The sequence below is a fragment of the Oncorhynchus keta genome, chromosome 17 (assembly GCF_023373465.1).
Source record: "Oncorhynchus keta strain PuntledgeMale-10-30-2019 chromosome 17, Oket_V2, whole genome shotgun sequence".
Taxonomy (NCBI): domain Eukaryota; kingdom Metazoa; phylum Chordata; class Actinopteri; order Salmoniformes; family Salmonidae; genus Oncorhynchus; species Oncorhynchus keta.
Window position 1 is genome coordinate 827,685 of NC_068437.1, and position 23,025 is coordinate 850,709.

Consider the following 23,025-nt stretch of genomic DNA (forward strand, 5'->3'; position numbering starts at 1 on the left):
GAATTCAATCAAATTGTTATGTTCCAACATGGGGGAGGGTATTAGCATCTGAAGTCTACTTAGAAGTCCAATAAATGTATTGGTATTGTAATATTGAAGATAGCAGAAATGATACACCACTTCACATGATACAATGATACATCATGATACACCTCTTCATCCTTAAGAGTCAGGGGCTACTTCCTGTTTCACCTGCCATTGTGTCGGTCCCAGTCATCTGTAATAATGATATTAACTCTATGTCTCCCCCAACATGTGATAGTCAACAAGATCAAACCCTCTGAGCTTGACAGCCAGACAGCCAAACAGCCAACCCTTTCTGTTAGGCTCCGCACTCAGATATCAAAGCGAACCATCTGATTGGTTACAGGCAACACTGAATGTGACAGAAGGGTAGATGGCCCATTAGTGTGAAGCTAGTCGTTTATTCATGCTCGTTTGAGAGTTTGCTAATAGGGCCAAAAACCCTTTATTATGTAAACACTATGACATCCTTATCAGAGTTTGCCTCTCAAATGGAACGCTATTCCCTATACAGTGCACTACTTTTGACCAGAACTCTACGAGCCCTGGTGAAAATAAATGGTCTTAATAAAGAAAAGAGTGCCATTTGTAACACAGTCGGTGACGGCACTGCATTAGCGAACATTAGCCATGGAGAGTGACACCCTCATCAGTCTGGTCCAGCAACGCACGCACGCACGCACGCACGCACGCACGCACGCACGCACGCACGCACGCACGCACACACACACACACACACACACACACACACACACACACACACACACACACACACACACTGCTGACAGGTGTGTAAAATTGAGCACACAGCCATGCAATCCCCATAAACAAACATTGGCAGTAGAATGGCCTTACTGAGGAGCTCAGTGACTTTCAACATGGCACTATCATAGGATGCCACCTTTTCAACAGGTCAGTTTGTAAAAGTTCTGCCCTGCTAGAGCTGCCATAGTCAACTGTAAGTGCTGTTGTTGTAAAATGGAAACGACTAGAAGAAACAATAGCTCAGCAGCGAACTGGCAGGCTACACAAGCTCACAGAGCGCTACGCCCGAGTGCTGAAGCATGTAGTGCGTAAAAATAATCTGTCCTCGGTTGCAACACTCAGTACCAACTTCCAAACTGCCACTGGAAGCAATGTCAGCACAATAACTGTTCGTTGGAAGTTTTATGAAATGGGTTTCCATGGCCGAGTAGCCTCACACAAGCCTAAGATCACCATGCGCAATGCCAAGTGCCGGCTTGAGTGGTGTAAAGCCTGACACCATTGGACTCTGGAGCAGTGGAAACGTCTTCTCTGGAGTGATGAATCACACTTCACCATCTGGCAGCACAACGGACAAATGATGCCAGGAGAACGCTACCTGCCTAAATGGGTAGTGCCAACTGTAAAGTGTCGTGGTTCAGCCTCGGTCCCTTAGTTCCAGGGAAGGGAAATCTTAACACTACAGCATACAATGACATTCTAGACGATTCAATGCTTCCAACTTTGTGGCAACAGTTTGGGGAAGGCCCTTTCCCTGTTTCAGTATGACAAATACACTACTGCTGTTTTCAATCAAGATCTCAGCGATTACTGCCTCATTGCCTGCATCCGTAATGGGTCTGCGACCAAACGACCACCCCTCATCACTGTCAAACGCTCCCTGAAACACTTCTGTGAGCAGGCCTTTCTAATCGACCTGGCCGGGGTATTCTGGAATGACATTGACCTCATCCCGTCAGTGGATGATGCCTGGCTATTCTTTAAAAGTGCCTTCCTCGCCATCTTAAATAAGCATGCCCCTCTCAAAAAATGTAGAACTAGGAATAGATATAGTCCTTGGTTCACGCCAGACCTGTCTGCCCTTGACCAGCACAAAAACATCCTGTGGCGTTCTGCATTAGCATCGAATAGCCCCCGTGATATGCAACTTTTCAGGGAAGTTAGGAACAAATATACACAGGCAGTTAGAAAGGCTAAGGCAAGCTTTTTCAAACAGACATTTGCATCCTGTAGTACTAACTCAAAAAGTTATGGGAAACTGTAAAGTCCATGGAGAATAAGAGCACCGCCTCCCAGCTGCCCACTGCTCTGAGGCTAGGGAACACTGTCACCACCGATAAATCCACTATAATTGAGAATTTCAATAAGCATTTCTCTACGGCTGGCCATGCTTTCAACATGGCCACCCCTACCTCCGTCAACTGCCCGGCACCCCCCCAAAAAATTTGCCAAAGCCCCAACCATTTCTCCTTTACCCAAATCCAGATAGCTGATGTTCTGAAAGAGCTGCAAAATCTGGACCCCTACAAATCAGCCGGGCTAGACAATCTGGACCCTCTCTTTCTAAAAATGATCTGCCGAAATTGTTGTAACCCCTATTACTAGCCTGTTCAACCTCTCCTCCGTGTCGTCTGAGATTCCCAAAGATCGGAAAGCTGCCGCGGTCATCCCCCTCTTCAAAGACCCAAACTGCTACAGACCTATATTTATCCTACCCTGTCTTTCTAAGGTCTTCAAAAGCCAAGTTAACAAACAGATTACTGACCCTTTTGAATCCCACCATACCTTCTCCACTGCAATCTGGTTTCAGAGCTGGTCATGGGTGCAACTCAGCCACGCTCAAGGTTCTAAACGACATCATAACCGCCATCGATAAGAGACATTACTGTGCAGCTGTATTCATCGACCTGGCCAAGGCTTTCGACTCTGTCAATCACAACATTCTTATTGGCAGACTCGACAGCCCTGGTTTCTCAAATGATTGCCTTGCCTGGTTTACCAAATACTTCTCTGATAGAGTTCAGTGTGTCAAATCAGAGTGACTGTTGTCCGGACCTCTGACAGTCTCTATGGGTGTGCCACAAGGTTCAATTCTAGGACCGACTCTCTTTTCTGTATACATCAATGATGGTTCTCTTGCTGCTGGTGATTCTCTGATCCACCTCTACGCAGACGACACCATTCTGTATACTTCTGGCCCCTCCTTGGACACTGTGTTAACTAACCTCCAGATGAGCTTCAATGCCATACAACTCTCCTTCCATGGCTTCCAACTGCTCTTAAACGCAAGTAAAACTAAATGCATGCTTTTCAATCGATCACTGCCCGCACCTGCTCGCCCGTCCAGCATCACTACTCTGGACGGCTCTGACTTAGAATACGTGGACAACTACAAATACCTGGGTGTCTGGTTAGACTGTAAACTCTCCTTCCAGACTCACATTAAGCATCTCCAATCCAAAATTAAATCTAGAATCGGCTTCCTATATCGCAACAAAGCATCCTTCACGCATGCTGCCAAACATACCCTCGTAAAACTGACCATCCTACCTATCCTCGACTTCAGTGATGTCATCCATAAAATAGCCTCCAACACTCTACTCAACAAACTGGATGCAGTCTTTCACAGTGCCATCCGTTTTGTCACCAAAGCCCCATACATTACCCACCATTGCAACCTGTATGCTCTCGTTGGTTGGCCCTCGCTTCATACGTGTCGCCAAACCCACTGGCTACAGGTTATCTACAAGTCTCTGCTAGGTAAAGCCCCGCCTTATCTCAGCTCACTGGTCACCATAGCAGCACCCACTCGTAGCACGCGCTCCAGCAGGTATATCTCACTGGTCACCCCCAAAGCCAATTCCTCCTTTGGTCGTCTTTCCTTCCAGTTCTTTGCTGCCCATGATTGGAAAAAATTGCAAAAATCTCTGAAGCTGGAGACTCACATCTCCCTCACTAGCTTTAAGCACCAGCTGTCAGAGCAGTTTACAGATCACTGCACCTGTACTTAGCCTATCTGTTAAACAGCCCATCTATCTACCTACTTCATCCCCATAGTGGTATTTATTTATTTATTTTGCTCCTTTGCACCCCAGTATCTCTACCTGCACATTCATCTTCTGCCGATCTACCATTCCAGTGTTTAATTGCTATATTGTAATTATTTCGCCACCATTGCCTATTTATTTCCTTAACTTACCCCATTTGCACTCACTGTATATATACTTTTTGTTTTCTTTTGGTCTACTGTATTATTGACTGTATGTTTTGTTTATTCCATGTGTAACTCTGTGTTGTTCTATGTGTCGAATTGCTACGCTTTATCTTGGCCAGGTCGCAGTTGCAAATGAGAACTTGTTCTCAACTAGCCTACCTGGTTAAATAAAGGTTAAATTAAATAAATAAATAAAATGCCCTCATGTACAAAGCGATGTCCATACAGAAATGTTTTTTTCGCAATCGGTGTGGAAGAACTTGACTAGCCGTCACCTCAACCCCATTGAATACTTTTGGGATTAATTGGAACGCTGACTGCGAGCCAGGCTGAATTGCCCAACATCAGTGACCGACCTCACTAATGCTCTTGTGTGTATGGCACCCTTTTAGGCACAAATTAGGCACATTGGGCAGTCTTGATACAAAATGTCAAACAGAAATGCAATGGTTCATTGGATCAGTCTAAAACATTGCACATACACTGCTGCCATCTAGCGGCCAAAATCTAAATTGCAACTGGGCTGGAATAATACAGTATGGCCTTTCTCTTGTATTTCAAAGATGATGGTACAAAAAAATACAAAATAACAGTTGTTTTTTTCTTTGTATTTTCTTTTACCAGATCTATTGTGTTATATTCTCCTACATTCCTTTCACATTTCCACAAACTTCAAAGTTTTTCCTTTCAAATGGCACCAATAATATGCATATCCTTGCTTCAGGCAGTTAGATTTGGGTATGTCATTTTTGGCAAAAATTGAAAAAAAGGGAGCGGATCCATAGTTATGCAACACCCAATTCCCCTGTTTGTAAAAGTATTTTCCTCCTTACACTCAATAACTGGTTAGCCACCTTTAGCTGCAATGACTGAAACCAAATGCTTCCTGTAGTTGTTGATCAGTCTCTCACATCGCTGTGGAAGAATTTTAGGCAAGTCAGTTAAGTACAAATTCGTATCTATAATGACAGCCTACCCCGGCCAATTGTGCACAGCCCTATGGGACTCCCAATCCCAGCCAGATGTGATGAAGTCTGGATTCAAACCAGGGACTGCAGGAGATGCAGTGCCTTTAAACGCTACGCCACTCGAGAGCCCAAGTCTTGCGGAACTGCTTTCACTCACGACATTTGTGGGTTTTCAACTCCTCATTTCAAGTCCTGCCAAACATCTCAATTGGGATTAGGTTTGGACTTCCAAAACCTCAAATTTGTTTCTTTTGAACCATTTTCATGTAGACTTTATTGTGTGTTTTGGATCATTGTCTTGCTGCATGACCCAGCTGCGCTTCAGCTTCAGCTTCAGCTCACAGACGGATGGCCTGACATTCTCCTGAATAAGTAAAAGGAAAAAAAAGGAAATTAGAATAAGAAATTAATAAATAATAACAAATAAAAATAACAAATAATTGAAGAGCAGCAATAAAATAACAATAGCGAGGCTATGTACACTATGTATAAATAATAACAGAGAGTAGCAGCAGATTAAAAGACCGGTGGGGGGGGGGAGGGGGGGGCAATGCAAGTAGTCTGGGTAGCCATTTGATTAGATGTTCAGGAGTCTTATGGCTTGGTGGTAGAAGCTGTTTATAAGCCTCTTGGACCTAGACGTTGCATTCTAGTACCACTTGCCGTGCAGTAGCAAAGAGAACAGTCTATGACTAGGGTGGCTGGAGACTACAATGTTTAGGGCCTTCCTCTGACACCGCCTGGTATAGAGGTCCTGGATGGCAGGAAGCTTGGCCCCAGTGATGTACTGGGCCATACCGATTACCCTCTGTAGTGCCTTGTGGTCGGAGGTCGAGCATACCAGGCAGTGATGCAACCAGTCAGGATGCTCTCGATGGTGCAACTCTAGAAACTATTGAGGATCAATGCCAAATCTTTTCAGTCTCAAGAGGAGGAATAGATTTTGTCGTGCCCTCTTCACAAATGTCTTTTGACCTCCTCCATATAGGCTGTCTCGTTGTTGTTGGTGATCAGGCCTACCACTGTTATGTCAACGGCAAACTTAATGATGGTGTTGGAGTCGTGCCTGGCCGTGTAGTCATGAGTGAACAGGGAGTACAAGAGGGGCCTGAGCACGCACCCCTGTGGGGCCACTGTGCTGAGGATCAGTGTGGCGGATGTGTTGTTACCTATCCTTACCACCTGGGGCGGCCCGTCAGGAAGTCCAGGATCCAGTTGCAGAGGGAGGTGTTTAGTCCCAGGGTCCTTAGCTTATTGATGAGCTTTGAGGGCACTATGGGTGTTGGACGCTGAGCTGTAGTCATTCTCACATACAGTGCTGCAAAAAAGTATTTAGTCAGCCACCAATTGTTCAAGTTCTCCCACTTAAAAAGATGAGAGAGGCCTGTAATTTTCATCATGGGTACACTTCAACTATGACAGACAAAATTAGATGAATTTATTTGCAAATGATGGTGGAAAATAAGTATTTGGTCACCTACAAACAAGCAAGATATCTGGCTCTCACAGACCTGTAACTTCTTCTTTAAGAGGCTCCTCTGTCCTCCACTCGTTACCTGTATTAATGGCACCTGTTTGAACTTGTTATCAGTATAAAATACACCTGTCCACAACCTCAAACAGTCACACTCCAAACTTCACTATGGCCAAGACCAAAGAGCTGTCAAAGGACACCAGAAACAAAATTGTAGACCTGCACCAGGCTGGGAAGACTGAATCTGCAATAGGCAAGCAGCTTGGTTTGAAGAAATCAACTGTGGGAGCAATTATTAGGAAATGGAAGATATACAAAACCACTGATAATCTCCCTCGATCTGGGGCTCCACGCAAGATCTCACCCTGTGGGTTCTAAATGATCACAAGAACGGTGAGCAAAAATCCCAGAACCACACGGGGAGACCTAGTGAATGACCTGCAGAGAGCTGGTAACAAAGCCTACCATCAGTAACACACTACGCCGCCAGGGACTCAAATCCTGCAGTGCCAGACGTGTCCCCCTGCTTAAGCCTGTACATGTCCAGGCCCGTCTGAAGTTTGCTAGAGAGAATTTGGATGATCCAGAAGAAGATTGGGAGAATGTCATATGGTCAGATGAAACCAAAATATAACTTTTTGGTAAAAACTCAACTTGTTGTGTTTGGAGGACAAAGAATGCTGAGTTGCATATAAAGAACACCATACCTACTGTGAAACATGGGGGAGGAAACATCATGCTTTGGGGCTGTTTTTCTGCAAAAGGACCAGGACGACTGATCCGTGGAAAGGAAAGAATGAATGGGGCCATGTATCGTGAGATTTTGAGTGAAAACCTCCTTCCATCAGCAAGGGCATTGAAGATGAAACGTGGCTGGGTCTTTCAGCATGACAATGATCCCAAACACACCGCCCGGGCAACAAAGTTGTGGCTTCTTAAGAAGCTTGTCAAGGTCCTGGAGTGGCCTAGCCAGTCTCCAGATCTCAACCCCATAGAAAATCTTTGGAGGGACTTGAAAGTCCGTGTTGCCCTGCAACAGCCCCAAAACATCACTGCTCTATAGGAGCAACAGTGTGTGAAAACCTTGTGAATACTTACAGAACACGTTTGACCTCTGTCATTGCCAACAAAGGGTATATAACAAAGTATTGAGAAAAACTTTTGCTTTTGACCAAATACTTATTTTCCACCATTATTATTATTATTATAATTTGCAAATAAATTCATAAAAAATCCTACAATGTGATTTTCTGGATTGTTTGCTCTCATTTTGTCTGGCATAGTTGAAGTTACCTATGATGAAAATTATAGGCCTCTCTCGTCTTTTTAAGTGGGAGAACTTGCACAATGGTGGCTGACTAAATACTTTTTGCCCCACTGTAGGTGTTCTTTTTGTCCAGGTGGGAAAGGGCAGTGTGGAGTGCAATAGAGACTGCATCATCTGTGGATCTGTTGGGGCGATACGCAAATTGGGGTGGGTGTAGGTTTTCTGGGATACTGGTGTTGATGTGACCCATGACCAGCCTTTCGAAGTACTTCATGGCTACAGACGTGAGTGCTACGGGTCGGTAGTCATTTAGGCAGGGTACCTTAGTGTTCTTTGGCACAGGGACTATGGTGGTCTGCTTGAAACATGTTGGTATTTCCAACTCAGACAGGGAGAGCTTGAAAATGTCAGTGAAGACAGTTGCTAGTTAGTCAGCGCATGCTCGGAGTACATGTCCTGGTAATCCTTCTGGCACTGCGACCTTGTGAATGTCGACCAGTTTAAAGGTCTTACTCACATCGCCTGCGAAGAGCGTGATCACACAGTTGTCTGGAACAGCTGATGCTCTCATGCATGTTTCAGTGTTACTTGCCTCGAAGCGAGTATAGAAGTAATTTTGCTCATCTAGTAGGCTCATGTCACTGGGCAGCTCTTGGCTGTGCTTCCCTTTGTAGTCTAACGGTTTGCAAGCCCTGCCACGTCACAGATGCCTGATGAAGACCTAAGGGTGGAAACGTTGTAAATAAATATCTTCTGGGAGGATGAGCAGCACTGTGTGGCGTTTTCCTTTCAGTTTTCTTTGAAAAGTGTCCCAGATGAAAACATTTATCCTTTGGATGTCTCTGGTCCTTCTGTAGCACAGTTGGTAGAGCATGGCGCTTGTAACGCCAGGGTAGTGGGTTCGATTCCCGGGACCACCCATACGTAGAATGTATGCACACATGACTGTAAGTCGCTTTGGATAAAAGCGTCTGCTAAATGGCATATATTATTATTATATATTCTCAAGTGTGATGTTTAAAAAAAGCCCCCACTTCTTAATTCACTGTCTCTTCTTAATTTCTTACTTTCTTTCCTTCTTTCTTCCCTCTTACTTTTTCAGTCTCACTTATTTCATTCATCTTTCTAATTTCTCTGTCCCCCCCACCTCCCAGGTATCTGGTGTTAGAGCACGTCTCAGGGGGAGAGCTCTTTGACTACCTGGTAAAGAAGGGACGGTTAACACCCAAGGAGGCCAGGAAGTTCTTCAGACAGATCATCTCTGCACTGGACTTCTGCCATAGTCACTCCATATGGTAAGCACTTTCTCTATTCATATTATCCTTAATACTTACTGAGAACCCCTTTGGTTCCAGGTGAACCCTTTTGGGTTCCATTTAGGATCCTTTCCACAGAGGGCTCTACATGGGACCCAAAATGGTTCTATGTGGAACTATAAAAGGTTCTCCCTTGAACCAAAAATGGTTATCCTTTGGGGACAGCAAAAAAACACATTTTGGAACCCCTTTTTTTCTAAGACTGTATAGAATCAATATTTTAGTTGATTTTTCATCATTGCAGACATGATGTCGCAAAGGCCAATTGTAATGTCATAGGAAGAAGCAGTCCTTAGTCCAATGGGTGTTGTTGTTTGGTTGCTATCTGTGCTAGGGTTTGACCAGTCCTTTTCTTTTAATATCATGTCTCTTCAAATTTCTTCTTCAGTAGAAATGTACCCTAGAGGATCCTATTCCTCAAATTTTGAAGTGCTTTGGATGTCATTACACATGTAAGGTGATACAAACTAAAAGCAGATTTAGCAAACTCAGTGGAAATCGAAGGGCTCTCCAGAGTTAGCCTGTGATCAGGTCTGGTGACTCGTATGTCTGTTATTTAACAATGAAGTAAGGTATGCAATCTTAGAAAAAATTGTTCCAAAGGGTTCTTTGAGGAGGAATAGGGTTCTACCAAGAACTGTTTTGATCTGAAGATTCCTTTTTGGAAGACAATGGTTCTTTGTAAGGCAAACGGTTCTACCTAGAACCTTTAAATCCTAAGAACCATTTTTGGAGGAAAGGGTTCTTTACTTATTATTTGGAAGGCAAGAGGGATTCTTTAGATGGCAAGAAAGATTCTACATAGAACCATATATCATATTTCCCAGGATGCTCTATTGGAGGGTGATTTTTTGTATGTACATTGATTGGTTGATACATTTTATGCTACACAGTGATATTGTATATAGCATACATTTTTCCAATCTGTTAGTAGTTACTGAAATGGTTGTTCCAGTTTAAGTGATTGATGTAGTCACACAATTCAATTCCCCTACCTTGGCATTCATTGTGAATCTGGGTTGGGGGGATTTATTAGATATCCTAATTCTGTCTGGGTGCCAGACATCACTTTGCCAGACATCACTTTGCAAGCCCTCATAATGTGACTTGCAGGCTTGATGTGGCATGTATAAAGCAGGGGTTTTCTAACACCACTGGTTTGGGTATAACTAGGCCCTCAAAGAAAGGCTTTATGATGTATGTAATGTATTGTCATAAAGAAAACAACTTTTAAAGCTAATAAAGCGGGTGGAATCATACATAGAGGGTATTCAGACCTCTTGACTTTTTCCATATTTTGTTACGTTACAACCTTATTCTAAAATGTATTAAATAGTTTTTTCCCCTCATCATCCGACACAAAATACCCCACAATGACAATGCAAATACAGTATTTTTTTGTGCAAATGTATTAAACATAAAAAACTGAAATATCACATTTACATAAGTATTCAGACACTTAGTACTTTGTTGAATCACCTTTGGCGGCAATTACAGCCTTGAGTCTTCTTGAGTATGACGCTTCAAGCTTGGAAAACTTTTATTTGTGGAGTTTCTCCCATTCTTCTCTGCAGATCCTCTCAAGCTCTGTCAGGTTGGATGGGGAGTGTCGCTATACAGCTAATTTCAGGTCTCTCCAGAGATGTTCAATCAGGTTCAAATGCGGACTCTGACTGGGCCACTCAAGGACATTCAGAGACTTGTCCCGAAACCACTCTTGCGTTGTCTTGGCTGTGTGCTTAGGGTTGTTGTCCTGTTGGAAGGTGAACCTTTGTCCCAGTCTGAGGTCCTGAGCGCTCTGGAGCAGGTTTTCATCAAGGATCCCTCTGTACTTTGTTCCGTTCATCTTTGCCTCGATCCTAACTCGTCTCCCAGTCTCTGCCGCTGAAAGACATCCCCAAAGCATGATGCTGCCATCACCATGCTTCACCTTAGGGATGGTTCCAGTTTTCCTCCAGACGTCATGCTTGGTAATTAGGCCAAAGAGTTCAATCTTGGTTTCATCAGACCAGAGAATCTTGTTTTTCATTGTCTGAGAGTGAGCAGCATACCACCCAGCATCTCACTGCTGGCTTCCTTCTGACGGTAAGCAGGGTTGGTGCTGTTCAGTCCCTGGATGGGAGACCAGATTCTGCTGGAAGTGGTGTTGGAGGGCCAGTAGGAAGCACCCTTTCCTCTGGTCCAAAACAATATCCCAATCCCCCAGTGATTGGAGACATTGTCCTTTGAAGGGTGCAGTCTTTTGGATGGGACATTAAAACTTCTTAAGTCGACCCGGCACGCATGCGTCCCATCTCGACATCTGGAAATGCAACTGCGCTACGCTAAACGCTAATAGCACTCGTTAAAACTCAAACGTTCATTATAACACACATGCAGGGTACTGAATTAAAGCTACACTCGTTGTGAATCCAGCCAACAAGTCAGATTCTTAAAATGCTTTTCGGCGAAAGCATGAGAAGCTATTATCTGACAGCATGCAACACTCCAAAAGACCCGAAGGGGACGTAAACAAAATAATTAGCATAGTCGGCACTACACAAAACGCAGAAATAAAATATAAAACATTCATTACCTTTGACGATCTTCTTTGTTGGCACTCCTAGATGTCCCATAAACATCACTATTGGGTATTTTTTACGATTAAATAGGTCCATATATAGCCTAGATATCGATCTATGAAGACTGTGTGATTAAGGAAAAAACAGCGTTTTAAAACGCAACGTCATTTTTTTATTATTAAAAAAGTCGACGATAAACTTTCACAAAACACTTCGAAATACTTTTGTAATGCAACTTTAGGTATTAGTAAACGTTAATAATCTATCAAATTGATCACGGTGCGATGTGTATTCAATAGCTCCACGTCTTCAAATAATTTCTGGATATTTCTCATCGAAAACATCCTGTCGGAGACCGGAAGAAATGGGCCGTCTATCGCTCGTTTGACAAAAGCCTCGGCAAATGACAAGACTGGCAACATTGTGTGGAAGCTGTAGGAATTGCAATCTCGGCCCCATGTAATTTGGTTTCCATTCAACAATACATGCAAGTGGCGCATTGATATATTTTCCAGTTTTCAGTGATCAGATTTTCTTGCGCTTTTCGATGAAACACATGTTCTGTTATAGTCACAGCCGTGATTTAACCAGTTTTATAAACGTCTGAGTGTTTTCTATCCACACATACTAATCATATGCATATACTATATTCCTGGCATGAGTAGCAGGGCACTGAAATGTTCGAAAAAGTTGGGTGGTAGGAGTAACAGGTTAATGAGATGCTTAGAGTCTGGAAGGAGAGTTTACAGTCTAACCAGACACCTATGTATTTGTAGTTGTTCACATATTCTAGGTCAGAACCAACCAGAGTAGTGATGCTAGTTGGGCGGGCGAGTGCGGGCAGCAATTGGTTGAAGAGCATACGCTTAGTTTTACTAACATTTAAAAGCAGTCAAAGCCGTCCGACCTGGGTATAGGGGCGAAATACTAATCAAACCATCTAGTAGCTGGTTCCCTCCGAAGTTTCCCTCAGGATAGCTGGCGCTCAAAGTCTCGCAGTTTTATCTGGTGAAGCGAATGATTAGAGGTCTTGGGGCCGAAACGATCTCAACCTATTCTTAAACTTTAAACGGGTAAGAAGCCCGGCTCGCTGGCTTGGAGCCGGGCGTGGAATGCGAGCCCAAGGGTGTGTGGGCCTCTCAGCTGAGGAATGGAAGGCTGGTACACTTCCCAAACCCGGAGAAAATGTTACAAAACATAGGAAACAAAGATGCTTTTCTCCCACAAGAATTATGTGCCCACCTGGAGAAACTTGCATCCGAATTCAACAGGCGTTTTCAGGAGTTAAATGACATAGAGGACGTTGTTGCATTTATCTCAAACCCTTTCCTCCCCATTGAGATTGAGGAGGTGTCCGCCAAATTCCAGCAAGTATTTGCTTTACCAATCGGAGTTGACATGAAGATAATTGAATTGCAAAATTACATCGAGTTGAAAGCAAGATCAAGAGACAGTGACTTTTGGGGTCTTGTAAACACTGAAAAGTTTCCCCTCATTTCATCCTGTGCACTTAAGGTGAAGGCCTACTTTGGATCACCATATCTCTGTGAGATGGCCTTTTCACAGATTCAAATAATCAAGTCAAATAACAGGTCTTGTCTAACTAATAGACATCTCACAGACAGTGTCAGACTTGTTCTGTCAAACTATGAGCCAGACTAGAGAGCACGTGCTGATAGTGTGCAATCACAGCCATCACATTGAATGTGTGTGTGTGGGGAGGGGATCTCATCCACAGCCATCAGAGTGAGTAAGTATTGCCAGTTTGAAATCTGTTGTAGGCTATATTGTTTACAAAAGGATGTGATCTGTGTTAATAATAATAATAATAATATATGCCATTTAGCAGACGCTTTTATCCAAAGACTTACAGTCATGTGTGCATACATGTGTGCATACATTCTACGTATGGGTGGTCCCGGGGATGAACCCACTACCCTGGCTTACAAGCGCCTGCTCTAAACTGAAAGTTGAAAGTGAAACAGTAGTGTACATGATTGGTTTAGGCCTGTAATTGACTGACTATTGAGGTTATATATGAATGGTGAATGAGTAACAGGCCGGTGGAAATATTGAAAAATGTAATATGATGGTTAGAAAATGTTGAATGATAGTTGTACTTACTTCTGATTATACTATGTGTATAATTAAATGAATACTTTGCTTGTGACTGACAGGTAACAAAATGAAGAATGTCAAAGTGGAACTACAATGTGGCCTTGTTATTTTGTCATTTTTTGTGGTAGATCTTGGTTTACATTTGGACTTGGGATGTGATCTTAGGCTTGAAAAGGTTGGTGACCACTGACCTAAAGTTTAAAGTGCAACTGACAGCATTTTAAGTACTTTGCCGATATGAAACAAACAGACAATCATAATATCAGTAAAACATATTAAATTCCCAGTTTATGATACAAAACCAACTTTATAAGGTTTTAAAAATAGGTTATATTTGACTCAACGTTCCATGACGTACACTAATGCAATTGCTGACAAAATAGGTGGATGCAGTTCAATGCATAATTCATATATTTCACCAATATTGTAGAAAAGCCCCATGGAGTTGGTGGGATCGTCCTTCAATTCGTGTCCACTTGCTCAGCTGGGCCAGGGACTCTTTAATTAGGTCAGGTGGAAATGTCAGACAGATCTCAACTCACTAAAAGGAGGAAATCACCCAACCTGGCTGCTCTCTCTTCCTTAACTCCTTCTCATCCAGACATTCTGTGCATCCATGAATCAACTTTAATCCACCGAATCTGTTACCTTTCATCTGAACTATCTGTTGCGATAGGGAGAGAGGGCCATCAGTTATTGTTTATAGTTATTACCTCGGAGTGCAGCTTGGAGCGCACGCTTCAAACCTATTATGTAATGTAAATGGACAATGATCACGGCCATACAGATCATCACAGGCCAATTATGCCATCGATACATGGTTAATATGTAATGGTGGAACAAACTCCCTCACGACGCCAGGACAGCGGAGTCAATCACCACCTTCCGGAGACACCTGAAACCCCACCTCTTTAAGGAATACCTAGGATAGGATAAAGTAATCCTTCTCACCCCCCCCCCCCTTAATAGATTTAGATGCACTATTGTAAAGTGGCTGTTCCACTGGACGTCATAAGGTGAATGCACCAATTTGTAAGTCGCTCTGGATAAGAGCGTCTGCTAAATGACTTAAATGTAAATGTAAATGTACATATGAAGACAAACCTGAAAGGATGAAAAATGAAAAGTCCTTATTGTTTGCTGAACTGATCAATTCTGATACCAAACTGATGGAAATTATAGATTGAATAACCGATAACTGATTTAATTATTTGTATTATTATTCTCATGATTATGATGAATAGTTATGAGCTTAAATGACTCAATGACGATTCATATTGACTTCTTATTGAACTGAATTGCTGAATTACTTAATTATGTTAATAATGAGAATGATTGTTGTGATTTGACCTTTGTGATTATGAATTGAATTGGATACATGTTATTCTGTTTCCTTTGTTTATGCAGCACAGACAAACTACCCAGTACATATACCACTTTGTGATTAAAGGAATTCCTGCCTCAGTCTCATCCATTCCTTTGTCACCTGACCCATGACCTCCTGTTCACCATCACTGTCAGTCATCCTATCTGTCCAGCTACCCACACAGATTCCAACAATATTTCAAATACATTTCTTGGTAGTTGGCCTGGTACATTGTTTTCTGCCTCCATTCGGGATGGACTGTTTCAGTTTCAATGACTGAATATTCTGGACAAAAACAAAAGAATGTAACTTAGGCTGGGAATGTCAATACAATCAAACTAGTAAGGGCAATGACCACAAGTCACTGATAATGTGGCTAATAGGCTAGCATGTCTATTTATGCAGCAAGCTAGAAACACAGAGTCTAACATTAGCTAGATAGATAGAGAACTAGCTAGCTAGCGGCTTGGAGTATGTCAGTTCATGCCATTGGAGGAGTGGGTGAGTAACTTTTTCCCCTCATATCTTTTTTTCAGTGGCTATACACAGCTAGAGCTGCATGTGGCATTTGGTTAGCGAGCAAGAACTTGAACGACTGTGATCCAGTTAGAATATTTTTTGCGTTTGCAAATTCACTCTGGCTATCTACTCCGATTTTAGAGTACTCTCATCTAAGTGTGCCAGAGCGCAGAACATGTGAATTTACAGATGCGCAAAACCCACTAAATATGACCGGTGTCAGTAAACCTAGGCAAAAATAAGTAATAGTCAGTCAAGAACTCTCTAGATAACATGTAAACTGCCTAACCAGCTCTGCTACAGTGAGTAAAATGGTCAGAGTGAGCTGTTCTCTCATTTGTGTCTGGAAGTAGCTAGCTAGCAAGCTAGCCAACTTCACAGTTAGCTTGGTTGGGAAAAACATGTATTGGAAGGCAAGCTGCAGAAGGACAAGGAGGCTATAATTCCCCATTGTTTATCAGTGCAATTTTGATGACCAAATAGCTAATGTTCCTTTCTTGATCTTGATCTGGCTAGCATTAGTTGTTTATCTTGTTGCTGATATGTGTGACTGAGGGAGAGAGAGCCTACCTTTTCATGGTTGTTTGATCAATAGGACTTTAAAGTTGCCAAATGTAAGAGGACTTCCTTGGTGTTTAAATTCACTATATTTACACAAGTATGTGGACACCCCTTCAAATGAGTGGATTTGTATCTTTCAGCTACACCCATTGCTGACAGGTGTATAAAATCGAGCACACGGCCATGCAATCTCCATAGACAAACATTGGCAGGAGAATGGCCGTACTGAAGAGTGAACTTCAACGTGCAAAGTCATCGGATGCCACATTTTCCAACGAGTCAGATCGTCAAATGCCTGTCCTGCTAGATCTGCCCAGGTCAACAGTAAGTGCAGTTATTGTGAAGTGGAAGTGTCTAGGAGCAACAGCGGCTCAGCCGCGAAGTCGTAGGCCACACAAAAGCTAACAGAACGGGACCGCCGAGTGCCAAAGCGTGTTAAAATCATCTGTCCTTTGTTGCAACACTCACTACCGAGTTCCAAACTGCTTGTAGTCAAAGAATTCCTTAATTCTGGGTCAGTCACAGTGGTAAGGTATTCTGCCACTGTGTACTCTCTGCTTAGGGCAAAATAGCATTCCAGTGTGCTCAGTTTTTTTTGTAAATTCTCTCCAACGTGTCAAGTAATTATCTTTTTGTTTTCTCATGATTTGGTTGGGTCTAATTGTGTTGTTTTCCTGGTGCTCTCTGGGGTGTGCTTGTGATCAGAGGACCAGCTTGCTTAGGGGGCTCTTCTCCATCTCTCTCTCAATTCAATTCAAGGGCTTTATTGGCATGGGAAACATGTGTTAACATTGCCAAAGCAAGTGAGGTAGATAATATATAAAGTTAATATCTCTCTCTCTCTCTCTCGTGTTTGGTGCATGCTGGGAATTGTTTGAGTGAAGGAGTGCGTGTGTTGTGGAGAGTTAGATATTCACAACTTTCTTTCGGTTTGCTATTTCTTGGTGGCATTTTTTGGTTTTCTTCTGTGCATGATTAAGGTTATTATTTTTGTTGTGGTAGAATTAAGTATTTTGTTTTTCGTATCAAAATTACCCTGATTTTGGCGGAGATGCCGTCCCTGTCACTTCGGCATGGCTTTAGGTGTGTTACTGAAGCTACTGTCACGGTGGAGGAGTTTCTGGTCGCCGTAGGAGAGAAGGTAGGCTATGAGAATGTTGCTTATGCATCCCGGATGAATAAAGCGGTGGTGGTATTTCTTAAAGAAGAGTGTCTTGTTGATCGGATGGTTGAGCATGGCGTACTTCTTAAAGGAATGTTTATTCAAGTTACGCCACTTTTTTCTCCGTGAACAAGGGTAACGATTTCAAATGTACTGCGCTTTGGGAAGTTCGCCAGTTCAATTAAGGTTGTCCCGTTGGGTTACAAACACCCGGCGTTGAAATAGGTAATGTCATTTCGGCGACAGGTGTTTACGTTTTTGGACTCACCGGAGCAGACTTTAGAGTTATCGTTTAAAATCAAATATGACAATAGAATGTATATGGCTTATTCTAGTCCGGGTAGTCAACGGTGTTTTGAGTGTGGGGATGTTGGTCATAAGCGACATGCTTGTCCAAAAAGGGAGAAGGCCGAGGGAGGGGCGCAGGTGGTCATCTGGGCCCACTGGCGTTACGCCGGGGTTTTATTGTTCAAGGTGGATGCTCTGTTTTCTTTATATATATTTTTTATTTTTTATGTTTATGCTCCTAATGAGGGTACAGAGTATATTGCTATATTTGATCAAATAAAGGAAACCTTTAGACGGGGTGATCAAGAGGGTGTATATGGTTTTAGGGGGTGACTGGAACTGTACAGTGGATTTTATTGTTGATCGCACCGCTGAAGAAACTCACCTGCGGTCAGCCACTTGCCTGTCTGGCCTATTAACTGAGTTTGAGCTTTCTGATGTGTGGAGAGTAAGAAATGCAAAAGTTAGGCAGTACACATGGCTAAAGATTAATGAAGGTTGTGTCAATGCAGCAAGGTTAGACAGGTTGTATGTATCTGAGCAATACTGTAGTAGGGTTGGAAGGTTAGACAGGTTGTATGTATCTGATCACTACTGTAGTAGGGTTGGAAAGTGTGCCATTACTCCTGTGTGTTTCTATGATCATCATATTGTTACTGTTGATATTTACTTGTCCTGTCCACGAAGGTCATCACCTTACTGGTGTTTTAATGTTAAATTGTTACATGATGTCATGTTTTGTGACAGGTTTTTGTTGTTTTGGGAAAAATGGAGGGTTATAAAAGGGAATTTTGAGTCCTTGAGACAATGGTGGGAGGTTGGGAAGGGTATTTTTTTTTTTTCAACTAACATCAAGGCGGTGGCCCGTTCCTGTAGGTTCATGCTCTACAACATCTGCAGAGTACGACCCTGCCTCACACAGGAAGCGGCGCAGGTCCTAATCCAGGCACTTGTCATCTCCCGTCTGGATTACTGCAACTCGCTGTTTGCTGGGCTCCCTGCCTGTGCCATTAAACCCCTACAACTCATCCAGAATGCCGCAGCCCGTCTGGTGTTCAACCTTCCCAAGTTCTCTCACATCACCCCGCTCCTCCACTCTCTCCACTGGCTTCCAGTTGAAGCTCGCATCCGCTACAAGACCATGGTGCTTGCCTACGGAGCTGTGAGGGGAACGGCACCTCAGTACCTCCAGGCTCTGATCAGGCCCTACACCCAAACAAGGGCACTGCGTTCATCCACCTCTGGCCTGCTCGCCTCCCTACCACTGAGGAAGTACAGTTCCCGCTCAGCCCAGTCAAAACTGTTCGCTGCTCTGGCTCCCCAATGGTGGAACACACTCCCTCACGACGCCAGGACAGCGGAGTCAATCACCACCTTCCGGAGACACCTGAAACCCCACCTCTTTAAGGAATACCTAGGATAGGATAAAGTAATCCTTCTCACCCCCCCCCCCCTTAAAAGATTTAGATGCACTATTGTAAAGTGGCTGTTCCACTGGATGTCATAAGGTGAATGCACCAATTTGTAAGTCGCTCTGGATAAGAGCGTCTGCTAAATGACTTAAATGTAAAATGTAAATGTATTTTGTCAACAGTATACTGCTCTGTCTTAAATTGAAGTTAAAGAGACTATCAAGGCCCATTGAACAGGACATCAAATCTATTGAATTGAAGCTGCTCACTCAGAACGTTTCGCTTCCCTCAAGGATATGGATGCTCCTAGTGCTTTAAAAGAAACCTAGGACAATCGACATTTCAACGTAAACACGTGGTCTGCCTTCATCTCCCTGATGGGAAAGTGACCACGGATGACATTGAAATGCGTCAACATGCCGTGGATTTCTTCTCGGCCCTCTATACGGTGGAGGATTGTGAATCTCTGTGTACTGAACAGTTGTTACATGGTCTTCCTCAATTGGGACCTGAGCAGAGAGTCACATTGGACTCTGACATTACACTGCAAGAGCTGTCCACAGCAGTTATGCAGCTCTCAACAGGCCGCGCCCCTGGCATCGATGATTTACCATCTGAGTTTTATAAGCACGTTTGGGGGTCTATTGGGGAGGATTTTTATGAAAGTGGTGTGTGAATCTTTTCATGAGGGTTCTCTTCCTGTATCCTGTCAACGTGCGGTGCTTTCACTGTTGCCAAAAAAGGGGGATTTGGCTCTCATAAAAAATTGTAGACCCGTTGCTTTGCTGTGCTCTGAATACAAAATTGTTTCTAAATGTCTCTCAAACAGGTTGAAAGTGTATCTGGGATTGTTTCAAGACTAGTCATTCAACTGAGACTGCTCTTCTCTGTATCACGGAGGCGCTCCGCACTACTAAAGCTAACTCTCTCTCCTCTGCTCTCATCCTTCTAGACCTATCGGCTGCCTTCGATACTGTGAACCATCAGATCCTCCTCTCCACCCTCTCCGAGTTGGGCATCTCCGGCGCGGCCCACGCTTGGATTGCGTCCTACCTGACAGGTCGCTCCTACCAGGTGGCGTGGCGAGAATCTGTCTCCTCACCACGCGCTCTCACCACTGGTGTCCCCCAGGGCTCTGTTCTAGGCCCTCTCCTATTCTCGCTATACACCAAGTCACTTGGCTCTGTCATAACCTCACATGGTCTCTCCTATCATTGCTATGCAGACGACACACAATTAATCTTCTCCTTTCCCCTTCTGATGACCAGGTGGGGAATCGCATCTCTGCATGTCTGGCAGACATATCAGTGTGGATGACGGATCACCACCTCAAGCTGAACCTCGGCAAGACGGAGCTGCTCTTCCTCCCGGGAAGGACTGCCCGTTCCATGATCTCGCCATCACGGTTGACAACTCCATTGTGTCCTCCTCCCAGAGCGCTAAGAACCTTGGCGTGATCCTGGACAACACCCTGTCGTTCTCAACTAACATCAAGGCGGTGGCCCGTTCCTGTAGGTTCATGCTCTACAACATCCGCAGAGTACGACCCTGCCTCACACAGGAAGCGGCGCAGGTCCTAATCCAGGCACTTGTCATCTCCCGTCTGGATTACTGCAACTCGCTGTTGGCTGGGCTCCTGCCTGTGCCATTAAACCCCTACAACTCATCCAGAAACGCCGCAGCCCGTCTGGTGTTCAACCTTCCCAAGTTCTCTCACGTCACCCCGCTCCTCCGCTCTCTCCACTGGCTTCCAGTTGAAGCTCGCATCCGCTACAAGACCATGGTGCTTGCCTACGGAGCTGTGAGGGGAACGGCACCTCAGTACCTCCAGGCTCTGATCAGGCCCTACACCCAAACAAGGGCACTGCGTTCATCCACCCCTGGCCTGCTCGCCTCCCTACCACTGAGGAAGTACAGTTCCCGCTCAGCCCAGTCAAAACTGTTCGCTTGTCTGGCTCCCCAATGGTGGAACACACTCCCTCACGACGCCAGGACAGCGGAGTCAATCACCACCTTCCGGGGACACCTGAAACCCCACCTCTTTAAGGAATACCTAGGATAGGATAAAGTAATCCTTCTCAACCCCCCCCCCCTTAAAAGATTTAGATGCACTATTGTAAAGTGGCTGTTCCACTGGATGTCATAAGGTGAATGCACCAATTTGTAAGTCGCTCTGGATAAGAGCGTCTGCTAAATGACTTAAATGTAAATGTAAATGTAATTGTTGATCCACAAGGATCAGTCCTACTGATCGCTCTATTGTTGACAACTTGTTTCTGATAAGAGATTTTTTAGACATTTGTAAACTGTCTGATGTAAATGTGGGTTTATTTTCTTTGGATCAAAAGAAGGCTTTTGATCGTGTGGACCACCAGTACTTGTTTAAAACAATGAAAGCCTTTGGGTTTGAGGATGTTTTTTTTTGTCTTGGATGAATTTACTGAATGCTAGGTCCTCATGTATGGTGAAGGTGGGTGGTGGTTTGAGTTGCCATATCCCTGTCCAAAGGGGCATTAGGCAGGGATGCCAAATTTCTGGGCAGTTATATAGTCTGGCAATTGAACCAATGCTTTGTTTTTTAACCTCTTGCTCCTACCTGGCACGCAGGCGTCCCATCTAGAGCTCTGGAAATGCAAATGCGCTACGCTAAATGCTAATAGTATTAGTTAAAACTCAAACGTTCATTAAAATTCACATGCAGGGTATTGAATTAAAGCTACACTCGTTGTGAATCCAGGCAACAAGTCAGATTTTTAAAATGCTTTTCGGCGAAAGCATGAGAAGCTATTATCTGATAGCATGTAACACCCCAAAAGACCCGCAGGGGACGTAAACAAAATAATTAGCATAGTCGTCGCTACCCAAACCGCACAAATAAAATATAAAACATTCATTACCTTTGACCATCTTCTTTGTTGGCACTCCTAGATGTCCCATAATCACTATTGGGTCTTTTTTTCGATTAAATCGGTCCATATATAGCCTAGATATCGATCTATGAAGACTGTGTGATAAACGGAAAAAATAGCGTTTCATAACGTAACGTCATTTTTTAAAATTCAAAAAGTCGATGATAAACTTTCACAAAACACTTCGAAATACTTTTGTAATGCAACTTTAGGTATTAGTACACGTTAATAAGCGATAAAATTCATCAGGAGGCGATGTCAATTCTATAGGTGTCTGTCTCGAAAAAATGTCTGGAGAGAGCTCGACCAAAATATCCGGTCGGAGACCGGAGGGAATCGGTTCCCTTGATTCGGTATGACCAAGAATCAAAGCTGAATCAAATGACAAGACTCTAGACAACGTGTGGAAGCTGTAGGCACTGCAACCTCGGCCTCATTTAATTCGGTTCACTTTGAACAATTCCTTGAAGTCGCGCATGGATATTTATTTCCATTTTCAGTGATCAGATTTTCCGGAACTTTTCGATGAAACGCACGTTCTGATATAGTCACAGCCGTGATTTAACCAGTTTTAGAAACATCTGAGTTTTTTCTATCCACACATACTAATCATATGCATATACTATATTCCTGGCCTGAGTAGCAGGGCGCTGAAATGTTGCGCGATTTTTAACAGAATGTTCGAAAAAGTAGAGGGTCGACTTAACAGGTTAAGAGCGAAGCTTACTGGTTTCTCTGTGCCAGGTGTAATGTCGGCTTCAAACGGGGCCCACTCCATGGTTACCAGGGGGGCTTCAGTGGGGCAGAGATTGGATGAAGACTTTGGGGCTTTCTCTAGGCTCCGATGTCTTTCAGAAAAAGAACTGGGAGGGTGTAGCGGAGAAAGTGTGCCAGACTGTCAAGGTGGAAATGGGTGCTGCCCCAGCTGTCTGATAGGGGAAGGGTCTTGGTAGCTAATAATCTTGCTGCCTCTACCCTTGTGGAACAGACTAACGATTTTGCAGCCACCAAAGGGTCTGAAACAAGAGCTTCAGAGGACCCTTGTCAATTTCTTCTGGTCTGGACAACACTGGATTAAAGCTGCAGCCCTGTACCTGCCAC

General features: G+C 43.7%; 1 protein-coding gene across 5 annotated transcripts in view; it reads left to right on the plus strand.

Moving 5' to 3' along the window:
- Window positions 1-23,025, plus strand: part of brsk2a (BR serine/threonine kinase 2a) — a 433,387-nt gene that overhangs the window by 287,049 nt on the left and 123,313 nt on the right. For all 5 annotated transcript variants that reach the window (XM_052465216.1, XM_052465218.1, XM_052465220.1 and 2 more), the window contains exon 4: window positions 8,867-9,007. In XM_052465216.1, coding sequence (XP_052321176.1) covers window positions 8,867-9,007 — 141 coding nt within the window. The remainder of the gene's footprint in view (window positions 1-8,866; window positions 9,008-23,025) is intronic.